This window comes from Hemiscyllium ocellatum, unplaced genomic scaffold (assembly GCF_020745735.1).
Source record: "Hemiscyllium ocellatum isolate sHemOce1 unplaced genomic scaffold, sHemOce1.pat.X.cur. scaffold_877_pat_ctg1, whole genome shotgun sequence".
Classification (NCBI taxonomy): Eukaryota; Metazoa; Chordata; class Chondrichthyes; order Orectolobiformes; family Hemiscylliidae; genus Hemiscyllium; species Hemiscyllium ocellatum.
The window spans coordinates 90,001-112,940 of record NW_026869283.1 but is presented as its reverse complement, the minus strand read 5'-3'; the positions used below and the strand labels follow the sequence as shown (position 1 = coordinate 112,940).

General features: G+C 56.3%; 1 protein-coding gene across 1 annotated transcript in view; it reads right to left on the bottom strand.

The window, feature by feature from the left end:
* Positions 1–10,058: 10,058 nt before the first annotated feature.
* LOC132814614 (alpha-actinin-2) overlaps positions 10,059–22,940 on the bottom strand; it is an 87,174-nt gene continuing 74,292 nt past the window's right edge. The window contains exons 15-21 of the mRNA XM_060823547.1: positions 19,572–19,754; positions 16,467–16,601; positions 13,884–14,063; positions 13,566–13,712; positions 12,545–12,610; positions 11,858–12,016; positions 10,059–11,240 (exon numbers count right to left, since the gene is read on the bottom strand). Of these exons, the coding sequence (XP_060679530.1) occupies positions 11,082–11,240; positions 11,858–12,016; positions 12,545–12,610; positions 13,566–13,712; positions 13,884–14,063; positions 16,467–16,601; positions 19,572–19,754 (1,029 nt within the window). The 3' untranslated portion in view covers positions 10,059–11,081. The remainder of the gene's footprint in view (positions 11,241–11,857; positions 12,017–12,544; positions 12,611–13,565; positions 13,713–13,883; positions 14,064–16,466; positions 16,602–19,571; positions 19,755–22,940) is intronic.

Below are 22,940 nucleotides of genomic sequence, written 5' to 3'. Positions count from 1 at the left end.
GGGATATCAGTGCTGGGGTGGGATATCAGCGCTGGGGTGTGATATCAGTGCTGGGGTGTGATATCAGTGCTGGGGTGGGATATCTGTGCTGGGATGGGATATCAGTGCTGGGGTGGGATATCAGTGCTGGGATGTGATATCAGTGCAGGGATGGGATATCAGCGCTGGGGTGGGATATCAGTGCTGGGGTGTGATATCAGTGCTGGGGTGTGATATCAGTGCTTGGGTGGGGTATCAGTGCTGGGATGGGATATCAGTGCTGGGATGGGATATCAGTGCTGGGGTGTGATATCAGTGCTGGGATGGGATATCAGTGCTGGGGTGGGATATCAGTGCTGGGGTGGGGTATCAGTGCTGGGATGGGATATCAGTGCTGGGGTGGGATATCAGTGCTGGGATGTGATATCAGTGCTGGGTGTGTGATATCAGTGCTAGGGGTGGGAAATCAGTGCTGGGATGGGATATCAGTGCTGGGGTGTGATGTCAGTGCTGGGGTGTGATATCAGTGCTGGTGGTGTGATGTCAGTGCTGGGGTGTGATATCAGTGCTGGGGTGGAATATCAGTGCTGGGGGTGTGATATCAGTGCTGGGATGGGATATCAGTGCTGGGGTGGGATATCAGTGCTGGGGTGTGATATCAGTGCTGGGATGGGATATCAGTGCTGGGGTGGAATATCAGTGCTTGGGTGTGATATCAGTGCTGGGGTGGGATTTCAGTGCTGGGATGTGATATCAGTGCTGGGGTGCGGTATCAGAGCTGGGATGTGATATCAGTGCTGGGGTGTGATATCAGTGCTGGGATGGGATATCAGTGCTGGGATGTGATATCAGTGCTGGGGTGTGATATCAGTGCTGGGGTGGGGTATCAGGGCTGGGATGTGATATCAGTGCTGGGGTGGGATATCAGTGCTGGAATGGGATATCAGTGCTGGGATGGGATATCAGTGCTGGGGTGGGATATCTGTGCTGGGGTGGGATCTAGGTGCTGGGGTGTGATATCAGTGCTGGGGTGTGATATCAGTGCTGGGGTGGGATATCAGTGCTGGGGTGTGATATCAGTGCTGGGATGGGATAACAGTGCTGGGATGTGATATCAGTGTTGGGATGGGATATAAGTGCTGGGATGAGATATCAGTGCTGGGGTGTGATATCAGTGCTGGGGTGTGATATCAGTGCTGGGGTAGGGTATCATTGCTGGGATGGGATATCAGTGCTGCGATGGGATATCAGTGCTGGGGTGTGACATCAGTGCTGGGGATATGATATCAGTGCAGGGATGGGATATCAGTGCTGGGGTGTGATATCAGTGCTGGGATGTGATATCAGTGCTGGGGTGGGATATCAGTGCTGGGGTGGGATATCAGCGCTGGGGTGTGATATCAGTGCTGGGGTGTGATATCAGTGCTGGGGTGGGATATCTGTGCTGGGATGGGATATCAGTGCTGGGGTGGGATATCAGTGCTGGGGATGGGATATCAGTGCTGAGGTGGGATATCAGTGCTGGGGGTGGATATCAGTGCTGGGGTGTGATATCCGTGCTGAGGTGGCATATCAGTGCTGGGGGCGGGATATCAGTGCTGGGGGTGGGATATCAGTGCTGGGGGTGGATATCAGTGCTGGGGGTGGATATCAGTGCTGGGATGTGATATCAGTGCTGGGGTGTGATATCAGTGTTGGGGATGGGATATCAGTGCTGGGATGGGATATCAGTGCTGGGGTGTGATATCAGTGCTGGGGGTGTGATATCAGTGCTGGGATGGGGTATCAGTGCTGGGGTGTGATATCAGTGCTGGGATGGGGCATCCGTGCTGGGGTGTGATATCAGTGCTGGGATGGGATATCAGTGCTGGGATGGGATATCAGTGTTGGGGTGTGAAATCAGTGCTGGGGTGTGATATCAGTGCTGGGGTGTGATATCAGTGCTGGGGTGGGATGTCAGTGCTGGGGTGTGATATCAGTGCTGGGGTGTGATATGAGTGCTGGGATGTGATATCACTGCTGGGATGTGATATCCGTGCTGGGATGTGATATCAGTGCTGGGATGGGATATCAATGCTGGGATGTGATATCTGTGCTGGGGTGGTATATCAGTGGTGGGATGTAATATCAGTGCTGGGGTGTGATATCAGTGCTGGGATGTGATATCACTGCTGGGATGTGATATCAGTGCTGGGGTGTGATATCACTGCTGGGATGTGATATCCGTGCTGGGATGTGATATCAGTGCTGGGATGGGATATCAATGCTGGGATGTGATATCTGTGCTGGGGTGGTAAATCAGTGGTGGGATGTAATATCAGTGCTGGGGTGTGATATCAGTGCTGGGATGTGATATCAGTGCTGGGGTGGGGTATCAGTGCTGGGGTGTGATATCCGTGCTGGGATGAGATATCATTGCTGGGGTGTGATATCAGTGCTGGGATGTGATATCAGTGCTGGGATGGGATATCAATGCTGGGGTGTGATATCAGTGCTGGGGTGTGATATCAGTGCTGGGGTGTGATATCAGTGCTGGGATGTGATATCAGTGCTGGGGCATGATATCAGTGCTGGGAATGAGATGTCAGTGCTCGGATGGGATATCAGTGCTAGGGTGGGATATCAGTGCTGGGGGTGGATATCAGTGCTGTGGTGGGATATCAGTGCTGGGGATGGGATATCAGTGCTGGGGGTGGATATCAGTGCTGTGGTGGGATATCAGTGCTGGGGATGGGATATCAGTGCTGTGGTGGGATATCAGTGCTGGGGTGTGATATCAGTGCTGGGGGTGTGATATCAGTGCTGGGGTGGGATATCAGTGCTGGGGATGGGATATCAGTGCTGGGGTGGGATATCAGTGCTGGGGTGGGATATCAGTGCTGGGGGTGGAATATCAGTGCTGTGGTGGGACATCAGTGCTGGGTGTGGATATCAGTGCTGGGTTGGGATATCCGTGCTGAGGTGGGATATCAGTGCTGGGGGTGGATATCAGTGCTGGGATGTGATATCAGTGCCTGGGTGTGATATCAGTACTGGGATGGGATATCAGTGCTGGGGATGGGGTATCAGTACTGGGATGGGATATCAGTTCTGGGGTGGGATATCAGAGCTGGGGTGTGATATCAGTGCTGGGGTGGGATATCAGTGCTGGGGTGGGATATCAGAGCTGGGATCGGATATCAGTGCTGGGATGGGATATCAGTGCTGGGGTGTGATATCAGTGCTGGGGTGTGATATCAGTGCTGGGATGTGATATCAGTACTCGGATGGGATATCAGTGCTGGGGTGTGATATCAGTGCTGGGGTGTGATATCAGTGCTGGGATGGGATATCAGTGCTGGGATGGGATATCAGTGCTGGGGTGGGATATCAGTGCTGGGATGAGATATCAGTGCTGGGGTGGGATATCAGTGCTGGGATGTGATATCAGTGCTGGGATGGGATATCAGTGCTGGGGTGTGATATCAGTGCTTGGGTGTGATATCAGTGCTGGGATGTGATATCAGTGCTGGGGTGGGATATCAGTGCTGGGGTGGGATATCAGTGCTGGGGTGTGATATCAGTGCTGAGGTGGGATATCAGTGCTGGGGTGTGATATCAGTGCTGGGGTGTGATATCAGTGCTTGGGTGTGATATCAGTGCTGGGGTGGGATATCAGTGCTGGGATGGGGTATCAGTGCTGGGGTGTGATATCAGTGCTGGGATAGGGTATCAGTGCTGGGGTGGGGTATCAATGCTGGGGTGTGATATCAGTGCTGGGGTGGGATATCAGTGCTGTGGTGGGATATCAGTGCTGGGGTGTGATATCAGTGCTGGGGTGGGATATCAGTGCTGGGGTGGGATATCAGTGCTGGGATGTGATATCAGTGCTGGGGTGGGGTATCAGTGCTGGGGTGTGATATCAGTGCTGGGGTGGGATATCAGTGCTGGGATGGGATATCAGTGCTGGGGAGTGATATCAGTGCTGGGGTGGGATATCAGTGCTGGGATGGGATATCAGTGCTGGGGTGTGAAATCTGTGCTGTGGTGTGATATCAGTGCTGGGATGGGATATCAGTGCTGGGGTGGGATATCAGTGCTGGGGTGTGATATCAATGCTGTGGTGGGATATCAGTGCTGGGATGGGATATCAGTTCTGGGGTGTGATATCAGTGCTGGGATGTGATATCAGTGCTGGGGTGTGATATCAGTGCTGGGATGGGATATCAGTGCTGGGGCGTGATATCAGTGCTGGGAATGGGATATCAGTGCTGGGATGGAATATCAGTGCTGGGGTGTGATATCAGTGCTGGGGTGGGGTATCAGTGCTAGGATGGGATATCAGTGCTGGGGTGGGATATCAGTGCTGGGGGTGAGATATCAGTGCTGGGATGTGATATCAGTGCTGGGATGGGATATCAGTGCTGGGGTGTGATATCAGTGCTGGGGTGGGGTATCAGTGCTAGGATGGGATATCAGTGCTGGGGTGGGATATCAGTGCTGGGGATGAGATATCAGTGCTGGGATGTGATATCAGTGCTGGGGTGGGATATCAGTGCTGGGGGTGGAATATCAGTGCTGTGGTGGGATATCAGTGCTGGGGGTGAGATATCAGTGCTGGGATGTGATATCAGTGCTGGGGTGGGATATCAGTGCTGGGGATGGGATATCAGTGCTGGGATGGGATATCAGTGCTGGGATGGGATATCAGTGCTGGGATGGGATATCAGTGCTGGGGATGGGATATCAGTGCTGGGATGGGATATCAGTGCTGGGATGGGATATCAGTGCTGGGGTGGGATATCAGTGCTGGGGTGGGATATCAGTGCTGGGGTGGGATATCAGATCCCTCACCCTTTCCCAGTCCCCTCTCCTTCGTGCTGACAGGGGTGGGGTTCAGGGATGGCTAACCCATTGAATGTTCGAGTCTGTCCCGTCACGGAGATAATCGTTGCCTGACATTGGGTGTGGTGTGAGGATTACTGCCCAACCCTGGATGGAGTATATCTCTCCAGGCCCTGGTCCCTGATGTGACGGACCTCCTGAAGGTATGGCTGATCCACCCTGGTCCTCGAGGACGTTGTGTGAGTCCACTCACACACCCTCAGCCTGTCACCTGGATCCCTCGGGAGGCTGGCTGTCAGTGGTTATCGAGATCCAGGCACTTGCAGCAGGCAGCTCCCAAGTTCCAGGAGGCCAGGCCTTGTCTCAAACACGGTCTGGAACTAATTCTGGATTAGTGTTGCTGGAACAGCACAGCAGTTCAGGCAGCATCCGAGGAGCAGGAAAATCCACGTTTCGGGCAAAAGCCCTTCATCAGGAATAAAGGCAGTGAGCCTGAAGCGTGGAGAGATCAGCTAGAGGAGGGTGGGGGTGGGGAGAGAGTAGCGTAGAGTACAATGGGTGAGTGGGGGAGGGGATGAAGGTGATAGGTCAGGGAGGAGAGGGTGGAGTGGATAGGTGGAAAAGAAAATAGGCAGGTAGGACAAGTCCGGACAAGTCATGGGGACAGTGCTGAGCTGGAAGTTTGGAACTAGGGTGAGGTGGGGGAAGGGGAAATGAGGAAGCTGTTGAAGTCCACATTGATGCCCTGGGGTTGAAGTGTTCCGAGGCGGAAGATGAGGTGCTCTTCCTCCAGGCGTCTGGTGGTGAGAGAGTGGCGGTGAAGGAGGTCCAGGACCTCCATGTCCTCGGCAGAGTGGGAGGGGGAGTTGAAATGTTGGGCCACGGGGCGGTGTGATTGATTGGTGCGGGTGTCCCGGAGATATTCCCTAAAGTGCTCTGCTAGGAGGCGCCCAGTCTCCCCAATGTAGAGGAGACCACATTGGGAGCAACGGATACAATAAATGATATTAGTGGATGTGCAGGTAAAACTTTGATGGATGTGGAAGGCTCCTTTAGGGCCTTGGATAGAGGTGAGGGAGGAGGTGTGGGCGCAGGTTTTACAGTTCCTGCAGTGGCAGGGGAAAGTGCCAGGATGGGAGGGTGGGTTGTAGGGGGGCATGGACCTGACCAGGTAGTCACGGAGGGAACGGTCTTTGCGGAAGGCGGAAAGGGGTGGGGAGGGAAATATATCCCTGGTGGTGGGGTCTTTTTGGAGGTGGCGGAAATGTCGGCGGATGGTTTGGTTTATGCAAAGGTTTGTAGGGTGGAAGGTGAGCACCAGGGGGGGTTCTGTCCTTGTTACGGTTGGAGGGGTGGGGTCTGAGGACGGAGGTGCGGGATGTGGATGAGATGCGTTGGAGGGCATCTTAAACCATGTGTGAAGGGAAATTGCGGTCTCTAAAGAAGGAGGCCATCTGGTGTGTTCTGTGGTGGAACTGGTCCTCCTGAGAGCAGATATGGCAGAGGCGGAGGAATTGGGAATACGGGATGGCATTTTTGCAAGAGGTAGGGTGGGAAGAGGTGTAATCCAGGTAGCTGTGGGAGTCGGTGGGTTTGTAAAAAATGTCAGTGTCAAGTTGGTCGTCATTAATGTAGATGGAGAGGTCCAGGAAGGGGAGGGAGGTGTCAGAGATGGTCCAGGTAAATTTAAGGTCAGGGTGGAATGTGTTGGTGAAGTTGATGAATTGCTCAACCTCCTCGCGGGAGCACGAGGTGGCGCCAATGCAGTCATCAATGTAGCGGAGGGAGAGGTGGGGAGTGGTGTCGGTGTAATTATGGAAGATCAACTGTTCTACGTAGCCAACAAAGAGACAGGCATAGCTGGGGCCCATACGTGTGCCCATGGCTACCCCTTTGATCTGGAGGGAGTGGGACGATTCAAAGGAGAAATTGTTAAGGGTGAGGACCAGTTCGGCTAAACGAATGAGAGTGTCGGTGGAAGGGTACTGTTGGGGACGTCTGGAGAGGAAAAAAACGGAGGGCTTGGAGGCCCTGGACATGGCGGATGGAGGTGTAGAGGGATTGGATATCCATGGTGAAGATGAGGCGTCGGGGGCAGAGGAAACGGAAGTCTTGGAGGAGGTGGAGGGTGTGGGTGGTGTCTCGAACATATGTGGGGAGTTCCTGGACTAGGGGGGATAGGACAATGTCGTGGTAGGTAGAGATGAGTGCAGTGGGGCAGGAGCATGCTGAGACAATGGGTCGGCCAGGGTGGTCAGGCTTGTGGATCTTGGGAAGGAGGTAGAACCGGGCAGTGCAGGGTTCCCAGACTATGAGGTTGGAAGCTGTGGGTGGGAGATCTCCTGAGGTGATGAGGTTCTGTATAGTCTGGGAGATGATGGTTGGTGATGAGGGGTGGGGTCATGGTTGAGGGGCAGTAGGAAGAGGTGTTCTCGAGTTGGCATTTAGCTTCAGCGGTGTAGAGGTCAGTGCACCAGACTACCACTGCACCCCCTTTATCCGCTGGCTTGATGGTGAGGTTGGGATTGGAGCAGAGGGATTGGAGGGCTGCGCGTTGTGAGGGTGAGAGGTTGAGTGGGGGAGGTGGTAGACAGATTGAGGTGGTTAATGTCCCGGCGGCAGTTGGAAATGAAGAGGCCGAGGGCGGGTAATAGGCCAGCGCGGGGTGTGCAGGTGGATGCAGTGTGTTGGAGGTGGGCGAAGGGGTCCTCGGAAGGTGGGCGGGAATCCTGATTGTGAAAGTAAGCTCGGAGGCGGAGGCAGCGTGTATTAAATTCATTGATGCGTGGGCGGAGGGGGATGAAGGTGAGTCCTTTGCTGAGGACTGATCGTTCATCCTCAGTGAGGGGGAGGTCTGGAGGGATGGTGAAAACCCAGCAGGGCTGGGAGCTGGGATCTGGTGTGGGTGTGGAGCTGGGAGTGGAGGGTAGAGACTGTAACTGGAGTGGGTGTTTCCCGGTGTGTAACTGAGGCCTACATTCACCAGGCCTGGTCTCAAACACAGTGTGTAACTGAGGCCTACAGACACCAGGCCTGATCACAAACCCAGTGTGGGACTGAGGCCTACAGACACCAGGCCTGGTCTCAAAGACGATGTGTAATTGAGGCCTACAGACACCAGGCCTGATCACAAACCCAGTGTGGGACTGAGGCCTACAGACACCAGGCCTGGTCTCAAAGACGATGTGTAATTGAGGCCTACAGACACCAGGCCTGATCAGAAACCCAGTGTGGGACTGAGGCCTACAGGCACCAGGGCTGGTCGCAAACACAGTGTGTAACTGAGGCCTACAGACACCAGGCCTGGTCTCAATCACTGTGTAGGACTGAGGCCTACAGACACCAGTACGGATCTGAAAGACAGTGTGGGACTGAGGCCTACAGACACCAGGCCTGGTCTCAATCACGGTGTGGGACTGAGGCCTACAGACACCAGGGCTGGTCTCAAACACAGTGTGGAACTGAGGCCTACAGACGCCAGGCCCGATCTCAAACCCAGTGTAGGACTGAGGCCTACAGACACCAGGGCTGGTCTTAAACACAGTGTGGAACTGAGGCCTACAGACACCAGGCCTGATCTCAAACCCAGTGTGTAACTGAGGCCTACAGACACCAGGGCTGGTCTCAAACGCGGTTTGGGACTGAGGCCTACAGTTACCAGGCCTGGGCTCAAACCCAATGTGGGACTGAGGCCTACAGACACCAGGCCTGATTGCAAACCCAGTGTGGGACTGAGGCCTACAGACACCAGGCCTGATCTCAAACCCAATGTGGGACTGAGGCCTACAGACACCAGGCCTGGTCTCAAACCCAGTGTGGGACTGAGGCCTACAGACACCAGGCCTGATCTCAAACCTGGTGTGGGACTGAGGCCTACAGACACCAGGCCTGATCACAAACCCAGTGTTGGACTGAGGCCTACAGACACCAGGCCTGATCTCAAACCCAATGTGGGACTGAGGCCTACAGACACCAGGCCTGATCTCAAACCTGGTGTGGGACTGAGGCCTACAGACACCAGGCCTGATCACAAACCCAGTGTTGGACTGAGGCCTACAGACACCAGGCCTGATCAGAAAACCCAGTGTGGGACTGAGGCCGATAGACACCAGGCCTAATCTCAAACCTGGTGTGGAACTGAGATCTACAGAAACCAGGCCCAATCTCAAACCCAGTGTAGGACTGAGGCCAACAGACACTTGGCCTGATCTCAAACCCAATGTGTGACTAAGGCTTACAAACACCAGCCCGATCTCAAACCCAGAGACTGAGGCCGACAGACACCAGGCCTGATCTCAAACCCAGTGTGGGACTGAGGCCTACAAACACAGGCCTGGCCTCAAACCTACGGGGGGACTGACGCCTACAGACACCAGGCCGGATCTCAAACCCAGTGTGGGACTGAGGCCTACAAACACAGGCCTGGCCTCAAACCTACTGGGGGACTGAGGCCTGCAGACACCAGGCCTGATCTCAGCACGGTGGCACAGTGGTTAGCGCCAGAGACCCGGGTTCAATTCCTGCCTCAGGTGACTGACTGTGTGGAGTTTGCACATTCTCCCCGTGCCTGCGTGGGTTTGCTCCGGGTGCTCCGGTTTCCTCCCACAGTCCAAAGATGTGCAGGTCAGGTGAATTGGCCATGCTAAATTGCCCGTAGTGTTAAGTGAAGGGGTAAGTGTAGGTGAATGGGTCTGGGTGGGTTGCGCTTTGGTGGGTCGGTGTGGACTTGTTGGGCCGAAGGGCCTGTTTCCACACTGTAAGTAATCTAAAAAAAACCCAGTGTGGAACTGCAGCCTACAGACACTTGGACGGATCTCAAACCTGGTGTGGGACTCAGGCCTACAGACACCAGACCTGATCACAAAACCCAGTGTGGGACTCAGGCCTACAGACACCAGACCTGGTCTCATACCCAGTGTGGGACTGAGGCCTACAGACACCAGGCCTGGTCTCATACCCAGTGTGGGATTCAGGCCTACAGCCACCAGGCCTGGTCTCATACCCAGTATGGGACTGAGGCCTACAGACTCTAGGCCCAATCTCAAACCCAGTGTGGGACTGAGGCCTACAGACACTAGGCCCAATCTCAAACCCAGTGTGGGATTGAGGCCTACAGACACCAGGCCTGGTCTCAAACCCAGTGTGGGACTGTGACTACAGACAGACAGGCTCCACCCTGGGCCTGTATCACTGATTGAGTCAAGCCAGGGATAGGATGGCTGAAAAGACTACCTGGACTCTCGACAAGAAAAGAGTTTAGTTTGAGGGATAGTTTTATTTTCTCCACGTACAGGGGCTGTGCAAACATCTGATCGTTCAAACCGAGCACCCTGCCCATCACTCCGCTCCACCGGTCCTCTTTGCGGTCACCTTCGGTTCCCAAGCGAGACCAGTTTTGGGGAAGCCGTTGAAAGATTTCTGGGCGAGACTGAGCTCGGGGGGGGGGGGGGGGGGGCGGTTTGGCAAGGGATGGGGGAAGGTCGCTGGGGGGTAGGGAAACGGTGAGGGGTTGGGGAAACAGCGGGATCCAAGTGAGGGTGACACACTCGTGTTCTGGGGTGGGGTGTGAGGTTGGAGGGATGGGGAGGCAATAGAAGGTGGAGGACTTAGGCCTTGCCTCTGCCCCCTGGACCACGGCCTGGGGAGAGATCTTTCCGGAGAGCCGGGAGCAGGAGGGGGGTGTGGCAGGAAACAGAGAGGGAGGGTTATAGAGAGAGAGAGAGAGAGAGGACTCTCACCAGGAGTGCTGGTAATGAGAGAGCAGGCTTCGCCAACACAGGAAATGGAGGCCTGTTCACGCGGCAGTGGGGCGGGATCAAGAAAAATGGTAGTGGGGAGGAGGGGAGGGGCATTTCCCCGCCATTTTCTAGAACCTTCCGGGTGCCGAGTCGGACCAGACGCCATCATTGGAGGGCAGGCAGTGTTCTGGTGGGAGGGGAGAGGTGGACCTGAGAGAAAAATCGCGGAGGGGGTTATCCCGAGCATCGTTTCCCCCCCCCCCCAACCCACTGTGGGAGACCCTCATCACACTCCCCACCCTCCCCCACGCCAACAACCAGGAACACAAACGTTCCAGTTGTCGCAGCGAGGCGAGGGCGGGGAACGCAATGTCAGGGACGCATGGGGCTCGGTCGGCCATTTTGTTTCAGGTGACAGAGGAGCGGTGTTGAGGATTGGACAGGGCAGGGTGGCTGGGGGTGGTGGTGAGGCAGGGAAGGGGGGGCTGGGGCTGGGGGTCTTCACGAGGCAGAGGGCAGAGGGGTGCGTGGGCGAGGCGTTCACAGGTCACTCTCTCCGTACAGTGCGCTGGAGAAGGAGATGTAATCCAGGGCCCCGGGCACAGAGTCTGCCCCAATGTAGGTGGTCATCCGGGAGATACAGTATTCCGCCTGTTCCGGAGGTAATTCCCGACGAAGCTCCTCAACCGTGATGTAGTTCTGTCAGGGAAACAGGAAACACTCTCCCGTTAGACTCAGGGCACAGGCTCCCTCAACCTGTCCCAGGGACAGGGGGTTAGATACAGAGTAAAGCTCCCTCTACACTGTCCCCCCTTCAAACATTCCCAGGACAGGGACAGCACGGGGTTAGATACAGAGTAAAGCTCCCTCTACACTGTCCCCCCATCAAACACTCCCCAGGACAGGGACAGCACGGGGTTAGATACAGAGTAAAGCTCCCTCTACACTGTCCCCCCATCAAACACTCCCAGGACAGGGTCAGCACGGGGTTAGATACAGAGTAAAGCTCCCTCTACACTGTCCCCCCATCAAACACTCCCAGGACAGGGTCAGCACGGGGTTAGATACAGAGTAAAGCTCCCTCTACACTGCTCCCCCCATCAAACACTCCCAGGACAAGGACAGCACGGGGTTAGATACAGAGTAAAGCTCCCTCTACACTGTTCCCCCCATCAAACACTCCCAGGACAGGGACAGCACGGGGTTAGATACAGAGTAACGTTCCCTGTGTTAACCAGCAGGGAGTGTTAGCTGTTAACCGGGTGTGAGTTAGTGGTGATCGAGTATTTCCGAGTGACTATGTTGAAACTTGTTACCTTGTCGGAGGCCAGGATTTTGAAGGAGGCCATGACTTGCTCAGCAGTGTCTGTCTCAGCTGTCTCACGGGTCATGAAGTCAATGAAGGCCTGGAAGGTCACTACGCCGGTGTTGTTGGGATCTACCAGGGTCATGATCCGTGCAAACTCCACCTCACCCTGTGTGACGGTCAGCAAAGACAATATTCAAAACCACCGCACCCACAGAATCGGTGTAAGGCCTTCTTGGTGGAAACCCTTCAGACTGGGGTTGGGAGCCAGAAGACAACATGGCCGCCCACTCCCCCAAAAACAACATGGCTACCCTTAACTATGGCCAACATGGCCGCCCACACCCACAAGGCCAACATGGCCAATCATTTTCCCAAAACCAACATGGCTACCGTCAACTACAGCCAACATGGCCGCCCACTCCCACAAGGCCAACATGGCCAATTGTTTTCCCAAAAACAACATGGCTGCCCACTGCCCCAAAGCCCAACATGGCCTCTGACTTCTCTAAACTAACATGGCTACCGAGTACTCCAAAACCAACATGCCCCTACCCCCCATTCCCCTCAAGCCAACATGGCACCCCATTCCCTAAAACTAACATGCCCACGCATTCTCCCAAGATCAATATGGCTGCCCGCTCTGAGATGCGCGTATGAGAGACGCTCAGTGACACTTGGAGTGGCGAGGCTTTACCAGATCATAGCCCATGGAGATGAGGCAGGCTCTGAAGTCATCTGGTTCCATCTTGCCATTGCGTTTCTAATTTGGATCCACCGCACAGGGATTGGAAAACACAACAAATGAGAGAGAGATGGTGAAGAGTAAAGGTGCAGTCAGAGTGGGGTTTGTCCCTGACCCCTCAATCCACACTCAGAGCATGGCCACCAACCCATTCCCCACAAACCAACATGGACACCCATTCCCCCAAAACCAACATGGACACCCATTCCCCACAAGACCAACATGGCCACCCATTCCCTCAAAACCAACATGGACACCCATTCCCCCCAAAACCAACATGGACACCCATTCCCCACCAAAACCAACATGGCCACCCATACACCCAAAACCAACATGGACACCCATTCCCCACCAAAACCAACATGGCCACCCATACACCCAAAACCAACATGGACACCCATTCCCCCAAACCAACATGGACACCCATTCCCCACCAAAACCAACATGGACACCCATTCCCCCAAAACCAACATGGACACCCATTCCCCACCAAAACCAACATGGACACCCATTCCCCCAAAACCAACATGGACACCCATTCCCCACAAGACCAACATGGCTACCCATTTGCCCTAAAACCAACTAGGCCACCGCCCCCCCCCCTCCTCAATGGAACATGCCACCCACTTCCTCCAAGACGAACATATCTGCCCTTTCCATCAAAGTCATGTCCAGATTTGGAACCTGAGCAATGACAGGAGAGGCTTGGGAGGGAGGAGGGAGGCGGTGGGGTTATCTGATCATGTCTTATGGAAAGAAGGTGTTCCCCCCCACCCCCATTCACAAGGTGGGGGGGGGGGCATTGTTACCGGACACTCCAGGATGAATCCAAGGGGAAATTCAGAGGAAATGCCCCTCTCTCACCTTCTCTCTCCCCATCCCCTTCAGTGTCTCCCCTCCTGCCCCCCCTCCCCCTGACCCTGTCCCATCTTTCTCTCCCCTTGCCCTGTCTCCCCCTCACGTGCTGCCTCACCCTGTCGAAGTGGTTGAAGGAGGCGCGGAATTCGTTGAGCTGCTCCTGGCTGATGCCCTTGGCATCTCGGGTGAGGATCTGGTTCTCCACCTCGTTGATGGTCCTGGCGATGGTGGTCAGCAGCTGCTCCCAGCCCACGCGGATATGCTGTTGGAGGGGGGGGGGGGGAGAGAGGGGGAGAGGCACAAAGGTCAGTGAGGGACACCTCGATTCACAGCATCACAATCACGGCCAAACAGATCCACCAGCAAACCCTCCCGGGGCAGGCACACCGGGGCCGAATGGCCTGGAGCCTGCTCCCTGCATGGTCTCGCTCACCTCCATGGTGTAGCTGGTGTGTTTGTTGTCGAAGATGAGGGCCTCCTGGATGAGCTGGTGATCTCCCTCCAACTTGTCGATGTTGGATTTGTAATTAATGATGTTCTGCTCATACTGTTTCAGGTGGTTCATCTGATCCTCCAGGGAGCCCCGGATATCGACGGAAATGTGGCCAATTTCCTACAGACAAACACACAGGGCGTTACCCTGGAGCACAGTGACTCCCTCCCCTCAACTCACAGTCACCACCCCCCCATCAAACACTCCCAGGACAGGGACAGCACGGGGTTAGATACAGAGTAAAGCTCCCTCTACACTGTCCCCCCATCAAACACCCCCAGGGACAGGGACAGCACGGGGTTAGATACAGAGTAAAGCTCACTCTACATTGTTCATCCCCCCCCCCAGGGTTAGATTAGATTAGATTCTCTACAGTGTGGAAACAGGCCCTTTGGCCCAACATTTCCACACCGACCCTCCGAAGTGCAACCCACCCAGAACCATTCCCAGACATTTACCCCTTCACTAGACACTATGGGACAATTTCCCACAGCCAATCCACCCTAACCTGCACATCCCTGGACACTATGGGACAATTTCCCACAGCCAATCCACCCTAACCTGCACATCCCTGGGCACTATGGGACAATTTCCCACAGCCAATCCACCCTAACCTGCACATCCCTGGGCACTATGGGACAATTCCCCATGGCCAATCCACCCTAACCTGCACATCCCTGGACACTATGGGACAATTCCCCACGGCCAACCCACCCTAACCTGCACATCCCTGGGCACTATGGGACAATTTCCCATGGCCAACCCACCCTAACCTGTAAATCCCTGGGCACTATGGGACAACTCCCCATGGCCAATCCACCCTAACCTGTACATCCCTGGACACTATGGGACAATTTCCCATGGCCAACCCACCCTAACCTGCACATCCCTGGGCACTATGGGACAATTTCCCATGGCCAACCCACCCTAACCTGTAAATCCCTGGGCACTATGGGACAACTCCCCACGGCCAACCCACCCTAACCTGTAAATCCCTGGGCACTATGGGACAACTCCCCATGGCCAATCCACCCTAACCTGTACATCCCTGGACACTATGGGACAATTTCCCATGGCCAACCCACCCTAACCTGCACATCCCTGGGCACTATGGGACAATTTCCCATGGCCAACCCACCCTAACCTGTAAATCCCTGGGCACTATGGGACAATTTCCCACGGCCAACCCACCCTAACCTGTAAATCCCTGGGCACTATGGGACAACTCCCCACGGCCAATCCACCCTAACCTGTACATCTTTGGACTGTGGGAGGAAACCGGAGCACCTGGAGGAAACTCCACGCAGACACGGGGAGAATGTGCAAACTCCACACAGACAGACACCTGAGGGTGGGATTGAACCCAGGTCTCTGGCGCTGTAAGGCAGCAGGGCTAACCACTGAGCCACTGCAGTGTAAGGCTTTCTCTACACGGGGTTTATATCAGTTTAAGGCTCTCTACACACAGGGTTAGGTAGAGTGTAAGACTCTCCCTACACGGGGTTAGGTAGAGTGTTAGGCTCCCTCTACATGTGGTTAGAAACAGTGTAAAGCTCTCTCTATACGTGCTTTATAACAGTGTAAGGCTCTCTCTACACGGGGTTAGGTACAGTGTAAGGCTCTCTCTACATGGGGTTAGGTACAGTGTAAGGCTCTCTCCACACATGGTTAGGTACAGTGTAAGGCTCTCTCTACATGGGGTTAGGTACAGTGTAAGGCTCTCTCCACACGTGGTTAGGTACAGTGTAAGGCTCTCTCCACACGGGGTTAGGTACAGTGTAAGGCTCTCTCTAAATGGGGTTAGGTACAGTGTAAGGCTCTCTCTAAATGGGGTTAGGTACAGTGTAAGGCTCTCTCTACACGGGGTTAGGTACAGTGTAAGGCTCTCTCCACACGTGGTTAGGTACAGTGTAAGGCTCTCTCTACACGGGGTTAGGTACAGTGTAAGGCTCTCTCTAAATGGGGGGTTAGGTACAGTGTAAGGCTCCCTCTACACGGGGTTAGGTACAGTGTAAGGCTCCCTCTATATGGCGTTAGGTACAGTGTAAGGCTCCGTCTACACGGGGTTAGGTACAGTGTAAGGCTCTCTCCACACGGGGTTAGGTACAGTGTAAGGCTCCCTCTACACGGGGTTAGGTACAGTGTAAGGCTCTCTCTACACGGGGTTAGGTACAGTGTAAGGCTCCCTCTATATGGCGTCAGGTACAGTGTAAGGCTCTCTCCACACGTGGTTAGGTACAGTGTAAGGCTCTCTCTACACGGGGTTAGGTACAGTGTAAGGCTCCGTCTACACGGGGTTAGGTACAGTGTAAGGCTCTCTCTACACGGGGTTAGGTACAGTGTAAGGCTCCCTCTATATGGCATTAGGTACAGTGTAAGGCTCTCTCCACACGTGGTTAGGTACAGTGTAAGGCTCCCTCTATATGGCGTTAGGTACAGTGTAAGGCTCTCTCCACACGGGGTTAGGTACAGTGTAAGGCTCCCTCTACACGGGGTTAGTTACAGTGTAAGGCTCTCTCCAACCTCCATCTTGGTCTGTATCCAAGGCCCAATGACGTTGGCCTGAGCTGCGAATTGTCGGCGAAGTCTCTCGTTAGCCTGTTGCCGGGCGAGTTCCTCCTGTAGGGTTTGGTCTCTGTGAGGGACCAGGGTCTTCACCTGTTCATGGAGGCACAGGGGAGGGTCAGCGAGAGAACAGAGTGGTCATCCCACCCACAGACTCAACCCAGTCAGGACACACGGTCCCTCCGCCCCCAGCCCGGGGTCAATCCCCGAGCTACTCCCACTGCCCCTCGCTCTCCCCCCAGCCCAGAGACACTCCCTGAGCTACTCCCACCCCCCCACACTCTCCCCCAGCCCAGAGACACTCCCCACACTACTCCCACCCCCCCGCACTCTCCCCCCAGCCCAGTGACAATCCCTGAGCTACTCCCACCCGCCCGCACTCTCCCCCCAGCTCAGAGACACTCCCCACACTACTCCCACCCCCGCACTCTCCCCCCAGCCCAGTGACACTCCCTGAGCTACTCCCACCCGCCCGCACTCTCCCCCCAGCCCAGAGACACTCCCTGAGCTAATCCCACTCCCCCCGCACTCTCTCCCCCCAGCCCAGAGACACTCCCTGAGCTAACCCCACTCCCCCCGCACTCTCCCCCCAGCCCAGAGACACTCCCTGAGCTACTCCCACCCGCCTGCACTCTCCCCCCAGCCCAGAGACACTCCCTGAGCTACTCCCACCCGCCTGCACTCTCCCCCCAGCCCAGAGACACTCCCCGAGCTACTCCCACCCCCGCGCACTCTCCCCCCAGCCCAGAGACACTCCCTGAGCTAACCCCACTCCCCCCGCACTCTCCCCCCAGCCCAGAGACACTCCCTGAGCTACTCCCACCCCCCCACACTCTCCCCCAGCCCAGAGACACTCCCCACACTACTCCCACCCCCGCACTCTCCCCCCAGCCCAGTGACAATCCCTGAGCTACTCCCACCCGCCCGCACTCTCCCCCCAGCCCAGAGACACTCCCTGAGCTACTCCCACCCCCCATGCACTCTCCCCCCAGCCCAGAGACACTCCCCGAGCTACTCCCACCCCCCCGCACTCTCTCCCCCCAGCCCAGAGACACTCCCTGAGCTACTCCCACCCCCTCGCACTCTCCCCCCAGCCCATAGACACTCCCTGAGCTACTCCCACCCGCCCGCACTCTCCCCCCAGCTCAGAGACACTGCCTGAGCTACTCCCACCCACCCGCACTCTCCCCCAGCCCAGTGACACTCCCTGAGCTACTCCCACCCCCTCGCACTCTCCCCCCAGCCCAGTGACAATCCCTGAGCTACTCCCACCCCCTCGCACTCTCCCCCCAGCCCAGAGACACTCCCTGAGCTACTCCCACCCCCCATGCACTCTCCCCCCAGCCCAGAGACACTCCCTGAGCTAATCCCACTCCCCCCGCACTCTCCCCCCAGCCCAGAGACACTCCCTGAGCTACTCCCACCCCCGCGCATTCTCCCCCCGGCCCAGAGACACTCCCTGAGCTACTCCCACCCCCGCGCACTCTCCCCCCGGCCCAGAGACACTCCCTGAGCTACTCCCACCCCCCCACACTCTCCCCCAGCCCAGAGACACTCCCCACACTACTCCCACCCCCCCGCACTCTCCCCCCAGCCCAGTGACAATCCCTGAGCTACTCCCACCCGCCCGCACTCTCCCCCCAGCTCAGAGACACTCCCCACACTACTCCCACCCCCGCACTCTCCCCCCAGCCCAGTGACAATCCCTGAGCTACTCCCACCCGCCCGCACTCTCCCCCCAGCTCAGAGACACTCCCCACACTACTCCCACCCCCGCACTCTCCCCCCAGCCCAGTGACACTCCCTGAGCTACTCCCACCCGCCCGCACTCTCCCCCCAGCCCAGAGACACTCCCTGAGCTAATCCCACTCCCCCCGCACTCTCTCCCCCCAGCCCAGAGACACTCCCTGAGCTAACCCCACTCCCCCCGCACTCTCCCCCCAGCCCAGAGACACTCCCTGAGCTACTCCCACCCGCCTGCACTCTCCCCCCAGCCCAGAGACACTCCCTGAGCTACTCCCACCCGCCTGCACTCTCCCCCCAGCCCAGAGACACTCCCCGAGCTACTCCCACCCCCGCGCACTCTCCCCCCAGCCCAGAGACACTCCCTGAGCTAACCCCACTCCCCCCGCACTCTCCCCCCAGCCCAGAGACACTCCCTGAGCTACTCCCACCCCCCCACACTCTCCCCCAGCCCAGAGACACTCCCCACACTACTCCCACCCCCGCACTCTCCCCCCAGCCCAGTGACAATCCCTGAGCTACTCCCACCCGCCCGCACTCTCCCCCCAGCCCAGAGACACTCCCTGAGCTACTCCCACCCCCCATGCACTCTCCCCTCAGCCCAGAGACACTCCCCGAGCTACTCCCACCCCCCCGCACTCTCTCCCCCCAGCCCAGAGACACTCCCTGAGCTACTCCCACCCCCTCGCACTCTCCCCCCAGCCCATAGACACTCCCTGAGCTACTCCCACCCGCCCGCACTCTCCCCCCAGCTCAGAGACACTGCCTGAGCTACTCCCACCCACCCGCACTCTCCCCCAGCCCAGTGACACTCCCTGAGCTACTCCCACCCCCTCGCACTCTCCCCCCAGCCCAGTGACAATCCCTGAGCTACTCCCACCCCCTCGCACTCTCCCCCCAGCCCAGAGACACTCCCTGAGCTACTCCCACCCCCCATGCACTCTCCCCCCAGCCCAGAGACACTCCCTGAGCTAATCCCACTCCCCCCGCACTCTCCCCCCAGCCCAGAGACACTCCCTGAGCTACTCCCACCCCCGCGCATTCTCCCCCCGGCCCAGAGACACTCCCTGAGCTACTCCCACCCCCGCGCACTCTCCCCCCGGCCCAGAGACACTCCCTGAGCTACTCCCACCCCCCCCGCACTCTCTCCCCCGGCCCAGAGTCACTCCCTGAGCTACTCCCACCCCCCCCCGCACTCTCTCCCCCGGCCCAGAGTCAATCTCCAAACACATCCCAATGCCCCCCACTCTCTCTCCCCATACCCCGGAGTCAATGCCCGAACTAATCCCCCTCTCCCCCACCCAGCGCCCCCCCCCTTACCTTGTCCCACTTGCCAGCGATTTCTGGGGCCGAGAGGTTGGTGTACGGGTTGATTCCTGACAGTTTGATTCCGTAGGTCTGTGCGATTTTGGTGATCTCATTCTGGATCCCGAGAATGGCCATCCGCTCCTTATCCGCCTCTGGGAGGGTGGCCTTGAACTGCTCGTGGGCTGTTATCAAACTCTGCAGGGGACAGCGAGGGAGGGGAGACGGTCAGAGAGCTGAGCAACCACTCTGGCCATCTGCTCTGTACTAGCCCCGATCTGCCCAGCCTTCAGTACTTACTGTGTCGACACACCCCCAGTCAGCTTGTTCCTCACTGCCTTATGTGACGATCTGACCCTGCGACTGGACAGTCCCTGCTCTACAATCCCAAGTGCGCTACAACTCCCACTGCTGGCTGATTTGAGGTTGATGCTACTGCCCATGTATCTTGGTGGAGGGTGTGTATTGACCTGAATCTCTCTCTCTCTCTCTCTCTCTCTCTCTCTCGCTCTCTCTTTCTCTATCTCTCTCCCTCTCCCTCTCCCTCTCTCTCTCTCTATCTCTCTCCCTCTCTCTCTCTCTCTCTCTCGCTCTCTCTTTCTCTATCTCTCTCCCTCTCTCTCTCTCTCTCTCGCTCCCTCTCTCTCTCTCTCCCTCTCTCTCTCCCTCTCCCTCTCCCTCTCTCTCTCTCTCTCCCCCTCTCTCTCTCTCCCTCTCTCTCTCTCCCTCTCTCTCACACACACACATGGCCCCAACAACCTCCAGTTCTGGGAGATGGAGGACAACACCCGACCCCTGGAAATGATAGGGAACATCAGTAAACCCTGACCCCAAATCTCACCCTGGCCCCAAATCTCACCCTGACCCCAAATCTCACCCTGGCCCCAAATCTCACCCTGACCCCAAATCTCACCCTGACCCCAAATCACACCCCGACCCCAAATCTCACCCTGACCAAAATCTCACCCTGACCCCAAATCCAACCCTGACCCCAAATCTCACCCTGGCCCCAAATCTCACCCTGACCTCAAATCACACCCTGACCCCAAATCTCACCCTGACCCCAAATCACACCCCGACCCCAAATCTCACCCTGACCAAAATCTCACCCTGACCCCAAATCCAACCCTGACCCCAAATCTCACCCTGACCCCAAATCTCACCCTGACCCCAAATCTCACCCTGACCCCAAATCACACCCTGACCCCAAATCTCACCTGACCCCAGACCTCACCTTGACCCCAAATCACATCCTGACCCCAAATCTTACCCTGACCCCAAATCACACCCCGACCCCAAATCTCATTCTGACCCCAAATCTCACCCTGATCCCAAATCACTCCCTGACCCCAAATCACTCCCTGACCCCAAATCTCACCCTGACCCCAAATCTCACCCTGATCCCAAATCACACCCTGAACCGAAATCACACCCTGACCCCAAATCTCACCCTGACCCCAAATCACACCCTGAACCGAAATCACACCCTGACCCCAAATCTCACCCTGACCCCAAATCTCACCCTGATCCCAAATCACACCTTGGCCCCAAATCTCACCCTGACCCCAAATCACTCCCTGAACCCAAATCACTCCCTGACCCCAAATCACTCCCTGATCCCAAATCACACCCTGAACCGAAATCACACCCTGACCCCAAATCTCACCCTGACCCCAAATCTCACCCTGATCCCAAATCACACCCTGAACCGAAATCTCACCCTGATCCCAAATCTCACCCTGGCCCCAAATCTTACCCCGACCCCAAATCTCACCCTGACCCCAAATCACATCCTGACCCCAAATCTTACCCTGACCCCAAATTTTACCCTGACCCCAAATCTCACCCTGATCTCAAATCTCACCCTGACCCCAAATTTCACCTTGACCCCAAATCTCATTCTGAACCCAAATCACTCCCTGACCCCAAATCTCACCCTGACCCCAAATCTCACCCTGATCCCAAATCACACCCTGAACCGAAATCACTCCCTGACCCCAAATCTCACCCTGATCCCAAATCACACCCTGACCCCAAATCACTCCCTGACCCCAAATCTCACCCTGACCCCAAATCTCACCCTGATCCCAAATCACACCCTGAACCGAAATCACTCCCTGACCCCAAATCTCACCCTGATCCCAAATCACTCCCTGACCCCAAATCACTCCCTGACCCCAAATCTCACCCTGACCCCAAATCTCACCCTGATCCCAAATCACACCCTGAACCGAAATCACTCCCTGACCCCAAATCTCACCCTGATCCCAAATCACACCCTGACCCCAAATCTCACCCTGAACCCAAATCACACCCTGAACCGAAATCACACCCTGACCCCAAATCTCACCCTGACCCCAAATCTCACCCTGATCCCAAATCACACCCTGACCCCAAATCTCACCCTGACCCCAAATCACTCCCTGATCCCAAATCACACCCTGAACCGAAATCACATCCTGACCCCAAATCTCACCCTGACCCCAAATCTCACCCTGATCCCAAATCACACCCTGAACCGAAATCACACCCTGACCCCAAATCTCACCCTGACCCCAAATCTCACCCTGGCCCCAAATCTTACCCCGACCCCAAATCTCACCCTGACCCCAAATCACATCCTGACCCCAAATTTTACCCTGACCCCAAATCTCACCCTGACCTCAAATCACATCCTGATCTCAAATCTCACCCTGACCCCAAATCTCACCCTGACCCCAAATCACACCCTGACCTCAAATCACACCCTGAACTGAAATCACACCCTGACCCCAAATCTCACCCTGACCCCAAATCTCACCCTGACCCCAAATCACACCTGACCCCAGACCTCACCTTGACCCCAAATCACATCCTGACCCCAAATCTTACCCTGACCCCATATCACACCCCGACCCCAAATTTCACCCTGACCCCATATCACACCCTGACCCCAAATCACACCTTGGCCCCAAATCTCACCTTGACCCCAAATCACACCCTGAACCCAAATCACTCCCTGACCCCAAATCACTCCCTGACCCCAAATCTCACCCTGACCCCAAATCTCACCCTGATCCCAAATCACACCCTGAACCGAAATCACACCCTGACCCCAAATCACACCCTGAACCGAAATCACACCCTGATCCCAAATCACACCTTGGCCCCAAATCTCACCCTGACCCCAAATCACACCCTGAACCCAAATCACTCCCTGACCCCAAATCACTCCCTGATCCCAAATCTCACCCTGACCCCAAATCTCACCCTGATCCCAAATCACACCCTGAACCGAAATCACACCCTGACCCCAAATCTCACCCTGACCCCAAATCTCACCCTGATCCCAAATCTCACCCTGGCCCCAAATCTTACCCCGACCCCAAATCTCACCCTGACCCC